At 37.1% G+C, this 19,613-nt stretch overlaps 1 protein-coding gene across 1 annotated transcript in view; it reads right to left on the bottom strand.

Annotated features, from left to right (window-relative positions):
- Positions 1–3,777: 3,777 nt before the first annotated feature.
- Positions 3,778–19,613, bottom strand: part of NECTIN3 (nectin cell adhesion molecule 3) — a gene marked incomplete at its 5' end in the record, with an annotated part of 133,099 nt that continues 117,263 nt past the window's right edge. Inside the window, 2 exons of the mRNA XM_079100423.1 lie at positions 3,778–5,479; positions 6,291–6,353. Of these exons, the coding sequence (XP_078956549.1) occupies positions 5,300–5,479; positions 6,291–6,353 (243 nt within the window). The 3' untranslated portion in view covers positions 3,778–5,299. The remainder of the gene's footprint in view (positions 5,480–6,290; positions 6,354–19,613) is intronic.

Genomic DNA, 19,613 nt, shown 5'->3' with positions numbered 1-19,613 from the left:
AAATTTAGGCCGGCAAGGGAAATTTAAATATACTCCTCCCCTTTTCTCTTTCTCTCTCACACACACACCCCCGGGGGTGGAGGAACAAGCTGTCACTAAGAATAAATGTCAAAAGAATTCTATTCAACAAGTAGTTTAGAGGTGTGAAAACCTGAGAAATCCTTATTAAATCATGTTACATTTGATAAAATTTATTCAAATTGTTTGGGAATATGTTAATCAGTCTTTATGTATACTTTGGGGGAGACTGGTTAACAAAGTATCCCAATCAGGACTACAACCTCCAGGGGCTTTAGCATTTGAAAAATTCTGTTTACTTTAGAGACTATTTTCTGTCTGCAGTTCAACACCAGAACCTTATTAATAAGTGAATATTTTCAACAGTCAAATTAGTGGTATTGAAGCTATGTAGACTGGCCTAAGTGTAAGGCACTCCAGCCCTCCATGAACAACCCCATCCTAGGATTACTTACTCATTCTGTGCAAAAGTAAAATAATCTACTGGGTGCCTGGTTCAATCTGCTGGGATAGCTGGGTTCACTTCCAATATTTCTTTTAGGTGGGATGTCATTGGAATGCCTTAAAGGACAGAGCTGGGGTCTTTTCAAATTTACAGGACAGGTTGGATGGCTGTTCTGGTGACTACCTGCTTATAAACACACAGGACACAGTGCTTGGCTAAGACCTGATGGTGAGTGTAAAGACTTATCTGGTGAGGCTGGTATAGCCCTCATTCCTCCAGCTACAGAAGGCTACTGAAACACCCAATAGCTGTGAATGCCTAAATTGGCAAAGACCAGCTTATCACTTGGTTTAATGACAGAAACCCATGCATTTCAGTAGAGGTAACAAGATTAATACAGTTATAACCTACAGTTTAATAAGCTCGCAAATATTAGTTTTTAGTTAACAGGAATGAAATTCTCTAATTTTATAAGGTCTGCCAAAGGATGATGAAAGGATCTTGTCAAAGGAAGGAGACAAGCATAGAGCCAAGTCACAGGTGGTCCCTGACATTTCTACTTTATACCCTTTCTATTCTTCTGGCTTTCTACCAAAGTCCTCTTTCTTTTCACCTGTCCACAATACCAATGTTACCACCCCTGGGAGTTCAATAAAGGTGAGAAAAAGAAACAGCAATTAGTATATCAAAGAACTACCTTGAGGAAGCGATGTCAGAGAGAAGTTTGTGCTCACTAAAATCCAACCAACAAGGATGAAGTGGTTTTGAGTTTTGGTCGTTATTTTGTAGTTGTGGATATGAGAGCCTTTCTGAGTATTTAAAGAAGGCCAAAACCTAAGTAAAAAATAAGCATATCCACTTGTTTTCACCTTAATATTTCTTATGGTTTTCTTCCATGAACATTTTATATACTTCTGCTTAAACATGAAAAAAAAAATCAAGACAACTATATTTTCTAACACCAAAAGCAGATTTGAAAAAAGTAACAGCTGACTGATGATCAGCATGACCTATGATTGCCTGGTGTGGAATGTGAGTGTGTCTATTCCCCCAAGGGCTCTTAGAAAGAGGACAAAAAAAAGTCCGGCCCTATTCAATGAGGTGATTCATGTAAGGTGCTTGCACTGGAACCCAGTCCATACTACCCCCATCAATAATGTTAGTTGTAAGTAGTAATTTGTAAATCAAGAACCATCACTAGTTATAGCAACATGGTGTTTCCATTCCAGCTAATGCTTAAAATTCAGACATAAGACTTTCCATATGAGAAATACTTATTATAGTCAAAGTAATGTTTGCTAGTGGCAGTTAGCTCTACTTGAATTAGGTCAAAGTGAAATTTCCCTGTTGCTACTTGGCTCTTTCTGAGGACACTACAGTTCTCTAAAAGGTGGCAACAACAGCAGAAGTTTAAGATCAATATGCAACAATAAAGTGATAGGCACTTGTCGGTTTCCAAAGAACTTACAATTTCCAGTCCATGATCTCCTTGTTTAATTCTCAGGAAGGTATTATAATTGGCTTTACAGACTGACATTTGATACCTAAGGCAGGTTTAGTGACTTGTCTAAGTTTCCATAGTAAGGGGTAATGCTGAGAGTAGAACCTATTCTTATCATTCTTGGAACAATATCCTATCCTCTACACCCCAAGGAATAAGAGGGTTGAAGGCAGTCTTTACTGTATGTGACAAATAGCACCAGGAAATCAGGGCAGGAAAAGACTAAACAATGATGGGAAAAATGGTAAATTTTAGACTACTATGAAAGAGGAATTAGGAAATTTTCTCAGAAGGATAAAGAAACTGTCCTTGTCTTGTAAACAAGGTCACAGAAAACAATAATGGAGCCAGTTCATTTAGTTTGCTGAATATCATGTTAGTTTCTACTATGTGCATGTTATAGTGAAGACTAGCACAGGTAAGAATTTCGTATTATGTGCCCCAAAGAGCATAGACTTCAAATTTAGAACATATAAAAATGCCAGCATAGAGAGAACTCTTATAGAAGAAATAATAAACCGCTGCCATTTAATTCTTGTCCTGTCATGTTAGGCTGATCCTAGATGATGCTGATGCTTCTTCCTGTTAGTGTGGTATGCAAAGAACCCAGTGTTCTGCTCTTGCAGCAACAATGCACACTCCCAGGGATGGGCTACATACAAAATAGGCAATAAAGGCTATGTTTAATGTGAGCATACGCCCCCTCCAAGTGCTCTGGATATTTATTTCTATCTCAGTGTATTTTAGAAAACCAGTTATGGTATCTAATATTAGCTATAGATTATATCTCTAAACTTTACTCATTGACCTTTAAGAGTCTAACTTCCAAATTTAAAAGGCATCATCAGGCAGTCTAGTCTCCAAATTTAGAGATCAACAGCCTAATTTTGGATAGCATTTTTTAGTTGAGGGGGCTGGTTGATCAAATCCTTGTAAAACTCCTCTCCATTTAGCTAAGTTTTCAGAGAGAGAATATGGGAGGCACCAGAATAAACTATTAGAGCTTATATGACCCATGCAAAGGGCTAACAGCTATAAAATCTACCAGTTTGTTCAAGAAATATCAGAGCTGAGTGAAAGGCAAAGAGAATGCTCAGCTAGCTGGCTGCAAGAGAGATGTTTACATCTGAAATTTCTTTTCCATAACTACACCAAGAATGTGAAAGGCAGACAAGTGGTTCTTTTTGGGAAGGTGCTGAAGACAGAACAAAGGAGTCTTGAAACCCAGTGTTTCTGAATCCCTTTCTGTGGTGCAAATGAAGACATCTGTACTCTGCCTGGGCCCACAGTGATTCTTTGAGTTAATTCAACAGCCTGTTTACCAACAGGATCCTAGAAACCATCCCCAGCACGTAAGACATTTGTAAAGCTTTGTAAAGGAGGTGATGCACCACCATAACCTCCAGTATTTATAAAACACTTTGCTGTCACAGAGAGATCTGACAGTCAACTTATTTTTGGAAAACAATTGCAAGGATTCCTATACCTTCAGCTACACTCACTCAGTGATGGCATTCCAAGCAATGAAGTCACTTATCTTCTTTGCAATAAGAGGCAGTAAACTCTAACTCAGAGGTAGCACAGTGATTCTGCAATGAGAGTCATTGGAGTTTTACCCTTTGATGCTCTACAGCTATTGCCTTTAAAATCGCCAAAGATTTGAGTTGGAATTTAAGTATCATCTTCCCCAGAATTGTTGGTCTTTAGGTAATGGAGGGAGAGTATATTACTACTGTAGAACAATGTGGATCATTTGTCTGACAAAGTATGGAACTGAAAGAAGAAAACACACACACACAGACACACAAACTAAAGCCAGTACAACACGAGTCATAAAGTATCTTTGGTATCTCATTAAAAATCTAGGTAATGTTCTCCTTTCCCCTTGCAGCTAGGTTGGAAATGTGCACTATTTTATTTCAGTGCTCATTCCACGCTTCTCTAAGATATGACAAGCTTACAGTGCTTTTTATTCCTGTGACATAGTCTAATCTTCCAGAATACACAGTAAATCTACACTTTCCTTCAGATGTGAGAGATAGTGATGGGCACTGGCACACATACCTGCGATTCTTCTGTCTGCTCACCCAGTGTAATTACTACGTCAGTCCCCATGATGGAAAGCTGGCAAGGGAAGATGAGCAAGCTCCTGGCAGACATCCGGAGTTGCAGGATACCCTGGTAGATAAACCACTGTATCTCTTGTTTTTAGCATCTTTTTACTCTTCTTGATGAGGTAAAGTATGGGAGGAAGAATATAGGATATGTGGGTTTACCACACATACCATATTGTAGTGGTTTTATTTAAAAAAAAAAAAAATAGTTTCTGAATTTTCCACCTGGCTTTTAAGAGCAGGAGTTCATTCATGGTGTTTTCCAGCAGGCTTTTCTGAGGTAGATAAAACATGGAAGGTAACTGGTGTGAAGTGGCAAGACAGCTAACGCCTGTGTGGATTGACATTAGTTTGAATGAAATTCTAGAAGTGAAAGCTGAGCTCCTCATGTATAATCCTAGAGCAAAGTGGGGACAAGGAGAGAGGTTGAACACCACTTAAGACAGGGATTTTAGAAATTAATCAGTGGGGAATGGACTAATCTGGTAGTAAAGGACAGGATTGTGTGAACTCGGCAGAACAAGAGATGAAACTTTTACATACAGCTAGTCACAAGTAGTCAGGTAACAGCAGGAACGGTGCATCCTCAGGACCTTACTGTCCAAGAAGGGAGATATATCACAATGACAAGGTGATTTAAAAGCAACTGACAGGATGGAAGGTTTAATTGCCTTTTGCTATTGTTGTTGTTTCTGGATAAAGAACAAATCTTGTCTTTTTCCTCAGGTCTTTGTACACAGGTATTGTAATTGCATTAAGCATGTCAGGGAAATCTAAATCCCATCTAAACAAATCAGTGAAATGGATTCTGAACTCATTATTCCACTCTTTTGAATTAGAGATAAATGGGCTGGCCTGCTTGGGACCGAGAGAGTTTAATACTACCAGCTGGGGCCTTTCTTTCTGGAGAATGACTACAGTCATCATGGGCAGATGCTGCACTTCCAAATGAACAAGCCATTGTAGGCCAAATGTTAGTAGTTAAACACCATCATCACAGAAACACACAAAGCTACAGTCAAGTTCACAACACAGCTGGTGGTTAAGAAACCCTTAATGAAGGAAAGAAATCTGCTATTAGCTCCAAGTCATTCATCAAGACTTCCAATACAATTAGACTGGGATGGTTTTATACTAGAGAGAATAAAATAACAATTGGCCTCAGTTTCTCTCCCCAATCTAAGAATAAACATTTGTTAGAACAACCATTGAAGAGGAAAGTCACACATAATGCTCTCGTGGGTTGATGAAGACTCTCTTGGGGTCATTGTTTTGATGATGTTTGACAGGGCTCCGGTCTTGGTAGCACATCTGATTGTAAAGAGGGTACATCTGCTGAATTCCATCTTCTCCCACTGGGTTCTCATCTTCATAGTCAAAACTCCTGGTATTTAGGCCATTCTAAAGATTCAAACATTGTTTACATTAGCAAAGAAGCTATTTGCAATTTTCCATCACTTTAGGGAAAAAAATAAAACAGGCAAAAATAGAATTCATTAAAGTCTGTGTCCCTGATTCATTACCCCACAAGGAATTGAATGGCAAGGTAAAGTTCAACAACTTATCACTTTCCTGTCATTTGTTGCTCACAATACCTTGAATAAGAATGGTGGAAGACTCCTAAATACAAAATTGTAACTAAAGGGGACTGTGATTGGTTTTAGGTTTTGAAATTAAGAGTTGGTATCAGGTAAGATAAACTGGAGAAGAGCAATGCTGTGAACTTCAGGAGTCTCTCAAGCAAGGCTCAAGTTTAGAACTGTTACATGAGAAATAAAGAGAATTAAAAAGAAACCTCAAGATTCAGCACTGGGGAATTGGGGAAAGGATACAGCAAAATGAACTGGCATTTGACCATATGCCTGACAACACAGAGAATAAGAAAGGCTGCCAAAAATATCCTCTTGTCTTGGCCTTTCTTTCAGGCTTGACCTTGAGCCACAGTTGACACTTTCAAGTAAAATTAATTCCACATGATGCTCTGTGGTACAGACCCCTCTGCCTGCTGATTGGTTTCACAACATTTCATTAATTCTAAGATTACTTAGAAGTGGTTCTAAGAGTAAGGAAGTTCAAGGACTTTACCAAATCATAGTGCAGGCATTCAAATAGAGACGAGATGGATAAAATGGACATACAATGGGATTTAAATAAGGATATGAGCCATCAGCTTTAGCTGGGCAGATCCTGACAACCTGACCAGGCTACTTACAGAGGGTGGAAAACTGCAAATTTCTCTTTCATTTTTCTGAGTCTGCAAAGGCAAGTGTTCAGTCTGGAAGACATAAAAAGACATGCACTTTAAAGCACCAACACATGGTGAAATCATTCAACCAATCCCAGGAAGACTCCTATTTTTAAAAGAGCCAATCGCGTCTTGTTTACCAATTAAGCAAAATGATATTCCACAGGAGGATGGAAAAAGCAACTACACGTTCATTCTCTCTCCCACCTCCCCTCCTAGCTCCAGACTTGTTTTAGAAAGAAAACCATACAGAACATCTGCTGCAGAAATTCCTGTGCAAACTCCTTTATCTTACTTGAGAGCTCAGCATGGGTATTCTGCCCTTTCCCAGAAGAGTTTGACATTTTTCCATCAGGTATGTGGTTTGGGGTGGAAATGAAACATCAGATTTCTTCTTTATCTATCAGATATATGTATCATCTTTATCTTCCTTCTTATTTGTCCCCCATTCTCACCCCCACAGATCAAGAAGGGTCTCATCACTTTAGAATCTCAATTTCCCTCTGCCTTCCCAATACATATTTCACACACTCTAGACCCCACTTCAAATACTGCATTTGGGGGGGGGGTACCAGGGATTGAACCCTGGGGTACTTCATCACTGAGCCACATGCCCAGTCTTATTTTTTTAATATATATTTTATTTTGAGACAGTCTTGCTAAGTTGCTTAGGGCAGCACTAAATTGCTGAGGCTGGCTTTAAACTCACAATCCTCCTGCCTCAGCCTCCCAAACTGCTGGAATTATAAGCCTGCATCACTGTACCTGGCAAATATCACATATTTGTGAAGCATTGCACAACATCTTCAGGCATCTATTATCATAATAATTTATTTGCTTGCTTGTCTTCTTTACTAGAAGAATTCTTGTTGGAGTTTCTTGCAAACATTATCTCATCCTTATCAGTAATTCTACAAAACTGGTATCTTTATTTTACAAGTCACTAAATCTGAGGCTCAGAGTGGTTAAGTAAAGTATCTCCAATCATTCACTGGGAAGTAGTAGGCTGTGATTCAAACATGGTTTTGTCTGATTTCAAATCCCATAGTCATATCTCCTGCTTCTAGCCTAGTGCCTGGAAGATGCATGAATGAAAAGCATGTCTGAATGTGACAGCGTGTAGGCCCATCTATCAGCATGGTCTATACTTCACTGTCTTTGCTCATGCTCTCCCTATAATGTAGAAGGGAGCTGATATACTACCCATCCATCATGGCCCAACTAAACTAATTCCTTTTTCCACAATTTCTTTTTACATTCCCTGTTAGTCTTTTTTACTCCCAATTTTCCTACTGTTCTTGTCTATACCTCTATTACAGCAGACATCATTTGCCTTGCTTTACAGTCCCAATGTTTGTACCTTTCAACTCCAGTCGATAGTGAACCTGTCCTGATCATTGCTATGGTCTGAATGTTCGTGTCCCCCAGCCCACCATCCACCCAAAATCCAGATACTGAAATCTCATCTCCAAAGTGATGGTTCAGGAGGCAGAAATTCTGGGAGGTGATTAGGTCATGAGGGAAGGGCCTTCATGAAGGGGATAAGTGCCTTTACAAGGGGCTGAAGAGATCAGAATTTTCCCTTTCTACCATGTGGGTTACCATATCAGGAAAAGTCCTCAAACCTGAATCTGTTGGTATCTTGTATCTCTCAGCCGACAATGAGGAGAAATAAATCTGTTGTTAAATGCTACCTAGTTTGTAGTATTTTGTTTCAGCAGTCCAAACAGACTTAGCTAGCTACCTCCAACCCCACATGCTAGCACAGGCTTCTGCAATATTAAGAAGTGAGCAGTTAATGAACTGATTGGAATCTACCATCGATTCTTGACATTCCATGTCAAGGTTATCCACATTAAAAATTATGACAATTTTGTTGCCCCTGTCATATACAGCATGATTCTAGGGTGCTTTACACATGACCAGTTGATGCTAACAAGACAGGACCAGTTTCATGGATATGTGATCACGCACACAAATCCTTGGCATTTAATGCTCTGAAGTTGTCATCTTAGAGTTTCTAAATTAGTTTATAATGAACTTAGTTTTTAAGCAATTAAAAGAACACAGTAGACTTCAGGGATATGTAGCCTGAGCACAAAGACACCTTGCCTCCTGATGCTTGTCCTGGCTGCTACTCTCCATCCTAGTGCCCAGGTCTCACCTGGCGCTCCTCTTCCAGCAACTGCTGCTGCCCTCCACCCTGGTTCGGGGAAGCTTAGGTCAGATGTGCATGGGCTTCCAGCACTGCGCACACCTGGCAAGTACCTGGAGGTCACATTCCAGCAAAAGCAAACCTCTTATTTATCCCAATCTAGGTACCTAATATTGCCATCCTGACACTCTTAATTTTGAACAAGGGATCTTTGCATGTTTATTTACACTATCCTTCACAAACTTTGAGGTCAGTCCTGGTCCAAGGAAAATAGACTTGTTAAAAAGTACCTAAAGTTAAAATTAGCATTTCCTTTTACTTCTTCTCTTCACTATTTTAGATCATCCCTGTAGTTGTTTCACTTCCATTATAATATGGATAATTAGGAAATGATTCTATATCATTCATAACTGAATCTAATGTGAGAGGAGGCAGAAGAGTTAGAAGCTTCTCTGCAGAGAGGATGAGCATGGAATTTCTAAGCCACTAGAGTTAATCTATTCTTTCTGAAGAGGTAGCTGGATGTCTTAAAAATTGATCTTATTTATAAACTGACTTCTTACACTTCAAGTACACCCTGTATTGCAATAATAAAACCTAAACATATTTGTGTTGAGTTGTAGAAGAACAATTGGTAAAAGCCATCATAACCTTTTATCAGCATCAAGGACCTTCTCATAAAGCCATGTCACAGTCTACTCAGGACTCATTTTTTTTTTTTTTTTGGGTGCTGGGGATTGAACCCAGGGCCTTATGCTTACAAGGCAAACCTCTACTGACTAAGCTATCTCCCCAGCCCCAGGACTCAATTTCTAAGTCTCACAATTTCATAGAAGGGAAAAGCAATCGAAGTGATGATGTTCTAAGCGAATCCTGCTTCCAAAAAGGAATAAGAGTATCTACCAAATGCAGGGCAGCAGATTTCTGGTACTTGTTTCTGTTCCTTATTTAATGGTCTGATCATGTCAAAGTGAAAAGAAATTGGAAAATATATCTTGAACACAACCTCTAATGGTAATAAGAAATACCTGCCAATCTGGTCCCTCCCTATTCCTCCTCTTTGTGGCAGTGTGTAGAAAGCAGGGCTATGAATAACACTGGAAAAGAAGCACATTGGGAACACATGATGTAGATGAAAGATGTGCTGTTCCATCTTTACTGTTTAAAATTCCAAATGGTTAATCAACATGACCAGAAAGTAAATTATTCACCTATTCTTGAAAATGCTGGGTACCACCTGCAATTTGGTCATCAGCAGTGAAGCACAATAACAACCTTAAAGTATCACGAGTAACAATGCAACAAGTATAACAGTATTAGACTTAATACTACAGAGGCTAAAGACTTATTTTAATAGAAACAGATATTTATGAGCCATGGGCCTTATGAGTATTAACAGAATTGCTATTTATTTCCCCTCATGGTAGGAGATATTAAAATTAGCCAGAAGTGGTGCATTTAACAAGGAAGAACCTGAGAGAATTTCTAGCCCTGTACAAGAGGAAACAGTGCATGGACACTACAAACTATCTTTGTGCATACTGACTGGACAGTAAGTGAATGCGCACGGTCCCGTCTCCATTTCACATTCTAAATCTCCATCATTACTACACCTCATAGGAGCCCATGAATTTTGCAATGTTGAAATGAGATGTTGAAACATGCTGACTATTCTTTTCAGTTAATGAACTTAGTTTTGTTTTTTTTTTTTTTTTTTTTACTACAGTTTAAGTTCATAGGAAACTGAGTAGAAAACACAGATTCCCATATAGCTTTCCTGTCCCTCCAGCATACAAACATACCATCCCAACAACACCTGGCACCACAGTGGCACATTTGTTATTAAAGACAAACCTTCCTACACATCATTATCCCTTAAATTCACAGTACAGAGTTCATTCTCAGTGTTGTACCTCACATAGGCTTTAACAAATGTATAATGACATGGATCCACCATTGTATCATGCAGAATAGTTTCATTCCTCTTAAAGTCCCTTTTGCTCTACCAGTCCATCCTTTCCCACCTGCCCAACCCCTGGCGATCCCTTTCTTTACTGTCTCCATAGTCTGCATTTTCCACAATGTCCTGTAGTTGGAATCATTCAATATGTAGCCTTGTCAAGTTGGCCTCTTCCACAGTGCTTAAGGTTTCTCCATGTCTTTTTGTGGACTGATAGCTCATTTCTTTTTAGCGCCAAATAATATTCCCTTGTCTAGATGTACCCATTTATCCATTTGCCTATTAAAGAGAATCTTGGATGTTTTCAGGATTTAGCACTGATGAAGAAAGCTGCTATGAACATCTATGCACAGATTTTGTGAGGACATAGGTTTTCAATTCATCTGGATTAAAGCAAGAAACAAGATAGAGGGATCATGTAGTAAAAGTATCCTTAGTTTTATGAGAAACTGCTACATTTTCTTCCAAAGTGAGCATATCATTGTGCAAACCTACCAGCAATAAATGAAAGTTCTGTTGCTCCACATTCTCTCCAGCATTTACTGCTTTTAAAAAATTAATGACCACAGTATATAAAGTGTCTTACATAACACCTTACTTATGTTTGGTATGTAATACATGTGAATGAAAATAATGTTTGAACTGCTGGATACACACTATATATTATTCTATTATTCTTTTATCTTTTCCTAGAAAGCCTTTGGCTACTCTGAATCTGTAACACACAGTTCGATTTCCCTACTTAATGTACTAGACTGCAGCAATTTCTGTTGAACTACAATCCATATTCACTCCTTTGATTTACTGAAGTCATGTGGACTCTTATTCCTGGTTTCTAAAATGTTGGCAACTCTGGCTTTTCAGTTTGATTTGTTGTCTTAGTAAGCATTTTACTTTCCCTGACCCAACAAATAAACCAGAACCTCCATTTTTAGTATGCATTATACTTTACTCTGTTTCCCTATAGATAATGTTTTTAAATCCAATAAACAGAGCTTTCAAGATAAGGTTTATTCTTAGTGATGACAGAACTAAAATCTCAAACTGCTATTGTTATGGAGCCTACAATAACCCTGGACATTCTGCTTATTCTGAAAGTGAAAAATCTTCAAACCCAGGGTTCCCTTGGGACTGTTGCCCCCATTGCCAAACTTAAGTCTCTTTGTCTTTGATTTTCTTCCATAATTTCATCCCCTAAAAGTTCATCCCCTTTAAGTTTTTCCCTAACATGTACCCTCTACTGGTCAGTCCTAACTGACATCGACCTTTTACAGGAGTTTCTTAAGCCTAGAACAGGCAGAACTCCTGTTCCCACCCATCTGTTGTGACCACCACACTCTTCCCATCGTGGACTCTGGTACTAGGTCAACGTCTCCTCCCTCTGCTCATGCCATCATTTTCAGCAACGCTGATGTTTGCAGGGATGACTTATCTCATGCCCCCATCTCATTGTCTTTCGTCTTTGTCTCTACTTGAGCATACCACTCCCACACCAGCAAGAATTTCTGTCATGCTCTGAAACTTTTGGTCTCTTGCTCTCTTACTTGTCTTGCCACCAATTCCTTCTACCTGGTTTACAGACCTATCCAAGCTTCTCTCATCTTAAAAGAGAAATGAAAGGACAGTATACTTTTAAAACTATGAATTCCAAAATCCTTAACACATCTCCTAAACCTCAGCTTGACAAGATACCATAAACTCACACCCTCCTGCCCGAGGACTGTCATCTTCCTTAGGAACTAAGTGAAGCTGTAGTCCTGCACCATGTGTGTAATGGTTGGTCCTCCAGTGCTGCCCTGCACGTCAAGCATTTGCTAAGCTTCCTGTCACATCCCTGGGTAACTTTCCACTGCTACTTATGGCACACCAGACATAACTAAATATTTTAATGTGGACTCACTACTTTTTATAGAAAGAGTACATATTATATGAAGAATGCATGAATAATGAATGTTACTTAATTACTTTGATTCTGTGTGAAATCTTGTTCAGTCTCTTAGAAAAATGGAACAAACTGCCATACACTGCCCTCTTATGCCTGTCAAGAAATCCTGAACCCGTGATAATTCAACGTTTTATATTACTTTTTCCTTTTTAGTTCTATTTGTGCTTTTGTTGTCCTTCTAATTGCACTGACCAGGTAAACCAAGTCTCTCTTTTTACGACCTGGACACAGTCTCAGGTTAATACCTAGAATTCCAAAGGACTACAAACAAAAGTTTCTGGAATTACTGAGATAGAGAAAACCTTCTTCTGGTTTCTCTTGTTCAAGATACTGTCTTGTCTGCTGGCATTCAGCCTTCTGATGATGCCTCCACAAGGCATTTTTAAAGGGTTTCTTTCTATCAACATACCTTGTCCTAATACATCTTTCTTGTGCTGACAAGTGATACCTTTTTACTTCTGCTTCCAGTCATGATGGAGAATTAATACTAGAGTAGCCCTTCTGTCACAAACTGCCTCATGGTAGAAAACTAGACAAAATAAATGAAATGACAGTTTTCAGACCCTCGACAACTGTGCTGTGCACAGGGCTGGCACCCCAGAGAAAATACATATGCATGCATGTATATGCATATACACACAAAATCATCTGATACTCCTGACTTTTCTGCTGGTACGAGAAGAGAAGATCACAGAGTCTTGCTGAGCTCAAGAGACAGAGTTTAAAATTCAGGTAAGTTGAAGTGGCTGTAATCTGTGGGACATGGTACTAAAGAGGGAGCCTCGCATGGAAAAAGCTCGCAAAAACATGCATAGGAGTCCCCTTGGCTGTATATTAAGCATGAACAAAGTACAGAACAATCAGTGGAGAAAGAGAAATTTCTAGAGAGCTGTTATCTTAATAACTATAAGAGCTTTATTAAAATCGGTGACATTTAAGTTCAAACCAGCCAATGCAGAAAATCTTCTCTGAACACGTAAGACTGTATTGGTCTATTTTTTGGTCACTATAACAAAACAACAGAGCCAGGCAACTTTGTAAATAAAGTTGTTTCATTTCAGTGTGAGGTGCATGGGTTGCAAGGTTGAGGGGCTGCATGTGGTGATGGCCTCCTCACTGGCACAGTGTTGAGGTAACCCAGGGCATGCATAATAGGGCAAGAGACAAGGAGTGTACACATGTGTGTGACTTGCCTGAGTATTCCACCATGAGGGCTCCATTCTAATGACCTCATCTAATCTCAATCACTTCCCCAAAGTCCACCTCAAAACACCATAGTTGGCTTACATTTCTACTCTCTGACTACCTCACACAAGGATTAAACTTCAACACATGGACTCTAGGTGGACACTCAAACCACATCTAAACCATAGCAGAGATACTCAGTAGAGACTCAGTGTCCTGCTTTCAGAGTAAGGCTGAAGTCACTCTCAAAGAACAGGCAACTGTAGAGCACAGATTAAAACAAGCTTCAAGATCAAGCAGATGTTCAAGAAAATTAGCTGACAGCCAAAAAATAACTAAATTCTTATTAAGGAATAACAGCAAAATTCAAAAAATTGACAATGTAATATTAGCAATGTCTAGCATCCATTTAAAATTTCCTGACCATGAAATAAAGAAGGAAAAAAAATTAAGTCAAAAGAAATGAACCAAGAAGTGATAGATATGATGAAATTAGTAGGCAAGAATGTTAGAATAAATGTAGTTAAGACTATCAAGGAAAGCATGAAAATAACATGAGAATTAACAATGATGAAAATGACAAAAAAAGAGGACTCCTAAAGCTGAATAGAAAATAGTATCTGAAATTTTAAAAGTCACTGGATATCTTAATAGCAGATCAAACAATGACAAAAAAAATTAAAAAAAAAAAAAAAAAAAAAAGATCAGTGTACCTGAGGGCAGTAACTACCAATACAAAGAACAGATGGGAAAAGGCCGTCAGTGATCTGTGATTCTACCATTTGTGGAATTATAGAAGGAAAAGGAGATAGAAAAAAATGTTTCAAGAGCTTTAAGTTTTTCCCAATTTGATGACTTACAAACATAAATAAAACCACTTTAACTACTGTTATGGTATGGATGTGAGGTGTCCCCCAAAAGATCACCTGTGAGACAATGCAAGAAGGTTCAGAGGAGAAATGATTGGGTTGTAGAATTCTTAATCCAATCAGTGAATTAATCCCTGATGGGAGTACTAAAGTGGTAGAGTATGGCTGGAAGAGGTGGAAATCTCTCTCTCTCTCTCTCTCTGCTTCCAGATGATGTAAGCTGCTTCCCTCTGCCACATTCTTCTGCCATGATGTTCAGCCTCACCTCCAGGAATGGAGCTGGCTGCCTATAGATTGAGACCTCTGAAACTGTTAGCTCTCTAATAAACCATTCCTCCTCTACTGTTGTGCTGGTAGAGTCATTTAGTCATAGAAGTAAAAAATCTGACTAAAACAACTACATTTCAAATCAAATTGCTGAAAAACCAACCTTCAGGAGACAAAGATGTATCCAGAAGAAAAAACAAGACACAGTACATGCAGAGAAATACAGTTGAGAATTATCCTTGGCTTCTCACCAGTGATGATGGAAGATGGAAAACAGAAGACAGCACCACTATGACCTTAAAGTGCCCAATGAAAAGAAAGGTCAAACTATAATTTTTATGTTCCACAAAAGTATTAAAAAATGAAGGAAAAATAAGGAAATATCCAAAATAAAAGTTAAATGAATGTGTGGTCAATAGATATATACCATAAGAAGTCTTCTGAAAACTTCTTCACGTGGACTAAAACTGACTCCAAAAATGAATTTATCAATTTTTACATTTTTAAAGAAGATGCATTGTTTTAAGATAAAACTAAGAGGAATGGGTTGTCAGTTCTGCAACATGGATAAATTAACTGTGTAAGAATAAAAAGGAAGAAAAGAAGAAAACAGAAGTAAATATTAAGGTTCACAGATTTTATGTAAAGCAGTACAATGTTATATTAAATTAGATGACGGCAAATTAAAAATGTATATGCTAAATTACAGGTAAGTCACTAAAATAGTAAAAACAAATAAGTATAAATAAGTCAATAGATGCACTAAAAAAACACGATTCACCTAATTCAAAAGAAGGCAGGAAAACAAGGAAAAAGGAACGAAAAAAATCACTGACAGAAATAGAAAACAAGTAACAAAATGTTGACCTTATGTCCAGCCATAGCAATAAATAAGAATGGACTAAATACTGCAATTAAAGGCACAGGTATTAAGACTGCATAAAAAAATCAATATCCAACTACATTGTGATTTATTTGAAATATTTTATATAGAAAGATATAGATAGGTTAAAAACAAAGGGATAGGAAACAAATAAAAATCATAGAAAGGTTTAAAAACTGGAGTGGCTATAGTAATATCAGAAAAACAATAACTTCAGGGCAAGGAAAATTATCAGAGGTAAAAGGATCTTTCATAAAATGATAAAATTATTGGTTTATAAAGAAGATATAATGCAACACTTCTAAAGGTGTATATGCCCAATAAGAGAGCTACAGAAACACCTAATAACTGACAGAACTAAAAGGGCAAATAATAGCATTCACAAAATACAGATGGAACTGAACTTCCTTTCTCAAGTAAGAGGCTTGAACAACACTAATGACCAACTTGACTTAGTTGGCATTTATAGAACACTGTAGCTAACAACAACAGAATACCATTTGAATCAGTACACATGGAGCATTCTAGTTCAGACCAGATAACATGTCAAATAAAGTCTCAATATGTTTGAAAGGATTGAAATTCCAGATATATTTTCTAGTTATTATTGTCAGAAAAGAATTTAATGAGAAATCAGTAAGAAATTTTTTTGAAAAATTTCAAAATATTTGTAAATTAAATAATACATTTCTAAATAACTTGACAAATAACAAAAAAGATAGAAAATATTTTTAATTTAATGATAATTTAAAAAATTCTAAAATACAAAACTTCATGGAAATTCAAATGAAGACACATACTTTGAATGCTTGTTCTAGAAAACTGGAATTTTAAATGGATTAGAAAAGAAGAATTTTTCAAATTAATAATCTAAGGTTTTTCTTTAAGAAAGCAAAGAATAAGAGCAAGTAAAATCCAAAGGAAGAAAAAGGAGAAGAAAGAATAAAGGGTGAAAAACCAATAACAATGTACAAACACTGGAGAAAGTCAAACCACAAACTGGTTCTTTGACAAGATTTGAATATTGGAAAATCTGTAGCAAGAAAAACAGTGAAAACTAGACCAATATGACAATGAAAAAGGTGACATCACTACTGACCTATATAAATTACAAGGAAAAAAAAGAAATGTGTTATGAACAATGATGCTAATTAATTTCAACAATCTAGAGGAAATGAACAAAAGTCTTGAAAAACATAAGTAAAATCCATTCCACACAGAAACTCCTAGTAAATTCTATCAAACATTTAAAGAAGGACTAATATTACTCTTAAATTCTTTCAGGAAACAGGGAGAAAAAACACCTTTTATAACTCCTTTGGTGAAATTATTTTCATCTGTGTAGCAAAACCAGAGAAAGATATGACAAAAAAATAAAGGTTTTCATTAATAATTCCCTCAAACTTTAAATTAAAATAGCATTCAACAGCTGAATGAGTTAAAAAAATTATGGTATATCCACAAAGTGGGATACTACTCATTAATAAAAGGATATTTATTCATGCAAAAACATGGATCGATCTCAAAAACATTATGTTGAGTAAAAGAGAACTGCACACAAAAGAACACACTGTGATTTTACTCATTTGAGGTTCTCTTAAAAAGGCATAACTGATATGCTGCAACAGAAGATACCTCTGTGTGTGTGTGTGTGTGTGTGTGTGTGTGTGTGTGTGTGTGTAGGGCTGTAGTGGAGACTGAGAAATGTTTCAGGGGATGGAAATGTTCTTGAATGGGGTAGTGGTTACACCAATGCACACAAGCATTCAAGTTTATAAAACTGTACACTTAAAATGTGACATTGTGCTACATGAATTTTATCAATAAAATTTAGTTTTTAAAAAACTTTCTATCTTAGAGCAATTCCATTTATGAAGAGAGAAGGCAGAATGAGAAGTTTCTGATACAGTTTGGAATCCACTATAAAAGTACATTATAAATTATCAATACATTATAACAGATTGTTTTATACACAGAAATTTTTCTGCTACGGTAGCCAAATGCTTATCTGTATTCTTATAACTGAGTTACCAATCTGTAAAGATTTCTCCACACTAGTAGAGAAATACATAAAGAAATGTCTGTCATACATAATTCACAAAGTATGGATTCTACAAGGCTTATATGATATTATATGCCTATCAATGCGGTACCTCTCTAAAATAATTCATACATCATTATTAAAACTATGGACCTATCTGGGTGCCATCACATGCCCCTGTCCCAATTACTTAGGAGACTGGGGCAGGAGGATCATGTGAGTTGAGAAGTATGAGATCAGCCTGGACACCACAGCAAGGTCCTGTTTTCAAAATACAAAACAATCCCCCACCCCCAAAACAAAACTTACTGTTGATTTCCCTTTTATTTAATTATTAGGAGAGAGGCCCATGTTGTAGGAGCATTAACTATAAAGACTATTCTAATCAAGCAGATTTATAACAACATTAATTAGGGACTTAATGCGATACCTAATTGTTATGTTCTCCATGATAATTATATTTATGGGTAAAATTATTCACATGAATATCTCTTATTATTATAGTAGACCCTTAGCATTCACAGACTTAACATGGCTGGTTTCAAGCATTCACAAGTGAGTTTAAAAGGTTTATGACAGCAGTAATTTGTAATTTTTTTGTGAAGACACAAATTGAAATCAAGACCTGGGAGGTTTTTTGTGATAAAGCTAATCATTTAGCTAATTAATGCACTGAGGGACTACTCAATAGCCATCTCTCAGTGTGTCTTTTATTTTTATTCTTATATGTGATTTTTATACAAGACAGGGTTATTTAGGAATGTATGGTTTCTGAGAAGTCTATGAAGTATCTTTCCATAAATGCCAAGGGAATTGCTGTATTATTAATCAACTTTTTCTTTAAAGTTTGAATTTTTTCCTTATTATTTTTTAGTTAATTCTTAGTTCTCCAGTGTTGGTAATCAGTCATGATCAAAGCAGGCTGCCATCACACATCTACAAGTTAAATGCATCAGCAACTACAATGTTTACATCACCATGATGTCAGGAAAAAAGTGAGGCAGATAATTCGAAAGGAGGGGCATCCTTCCAGTGGACCTATGTTGCCTAGCTAGTAAAATTAGCCTTTATTTTTCATTTTTTCTGGTCTTCAATTCACCCTACAGAATCAATATCTATTCTTTAACACAGTGATGCTATCTTATTAGATGCTACCCTGTTGAGGCAAGAAACACTGCTTCCCAAGAGTAAATGGCAGTTAAAAATCTTTTTTCCTCTTCATGTACAAAATACTTTTATGGCCAAACAGAGTTTAGGTTTCTCCTATTGGCCCCTAAAACAGGCCAACAAATACTACAAATAACAGGTCATCTACAAAGTATAGGTCTGGTATTTTTAAAAATTTTAAATTTTATTTTAAATTTTATTTTTAAAAAAGTATAGGTCTGGTAATTTTTAAAAATCAATCCCAAAACACTTAATGAAATATTCACTTAGTATTTTAAGTGCACATTTTTTTGTCTGTACAAACCAGTGTGACCCTAACCTGTGGGTGACCCTACCTGTAGTCTTAATACTTAGGAGGTGTCCTGAAGCAGAAATAGCCTTCCCTGGCCATCCTGTGTAGAAGACAGTGTTAATGACTACTGTCGTTACATTTGAAATCTGATGGGTATTTTGATTGTTGTCTGTGAGAACAGAGCTCCACAGGGGAGAATGGACCTGTAATAGTCCTATACAATAACCTCATCCTCAGTAATAATGAGATGTAAAAGAACTTATGGGTCTCTGCCCTCCTGGAAATTATAATCTTGTTTCATGTCACTCTTTCAAATAGTTAAACAACACAGAAAGAGTTTAAGAGCAAGTGGGAAGCCTGTCATGCTTTTACTTTGCCAGAGCACATAGGGATGCAACCACTTGCTAATATATTATCGTGTGCTCAAATTACTATAGGTCCACAGTCCCTCATCTGAAACTGTTAGAAACAAATGTGTCTTGGAATTCAGACTTAATTTTTTTAAAATTTTTAATCACATAATAAT

The sequence above is a fragment of the Sciurus vulgaris genome (genome assembly GCF_902686455.1).
Source record: "Sciurus vulgaris genome assembly, chromosome: 10".
Taxonomy (NCBI): Eukaryota; Metazoa; Chordata; class Mammalia; order Rodentia; family Sciuridae; genus Sciurus; species Sciurus vulgaris.
The sequence above is the reverse complement of the archived record's forward strand: the minus strand, read 5'-3'. Positions and strand labels throughout refer to the sequence as shown.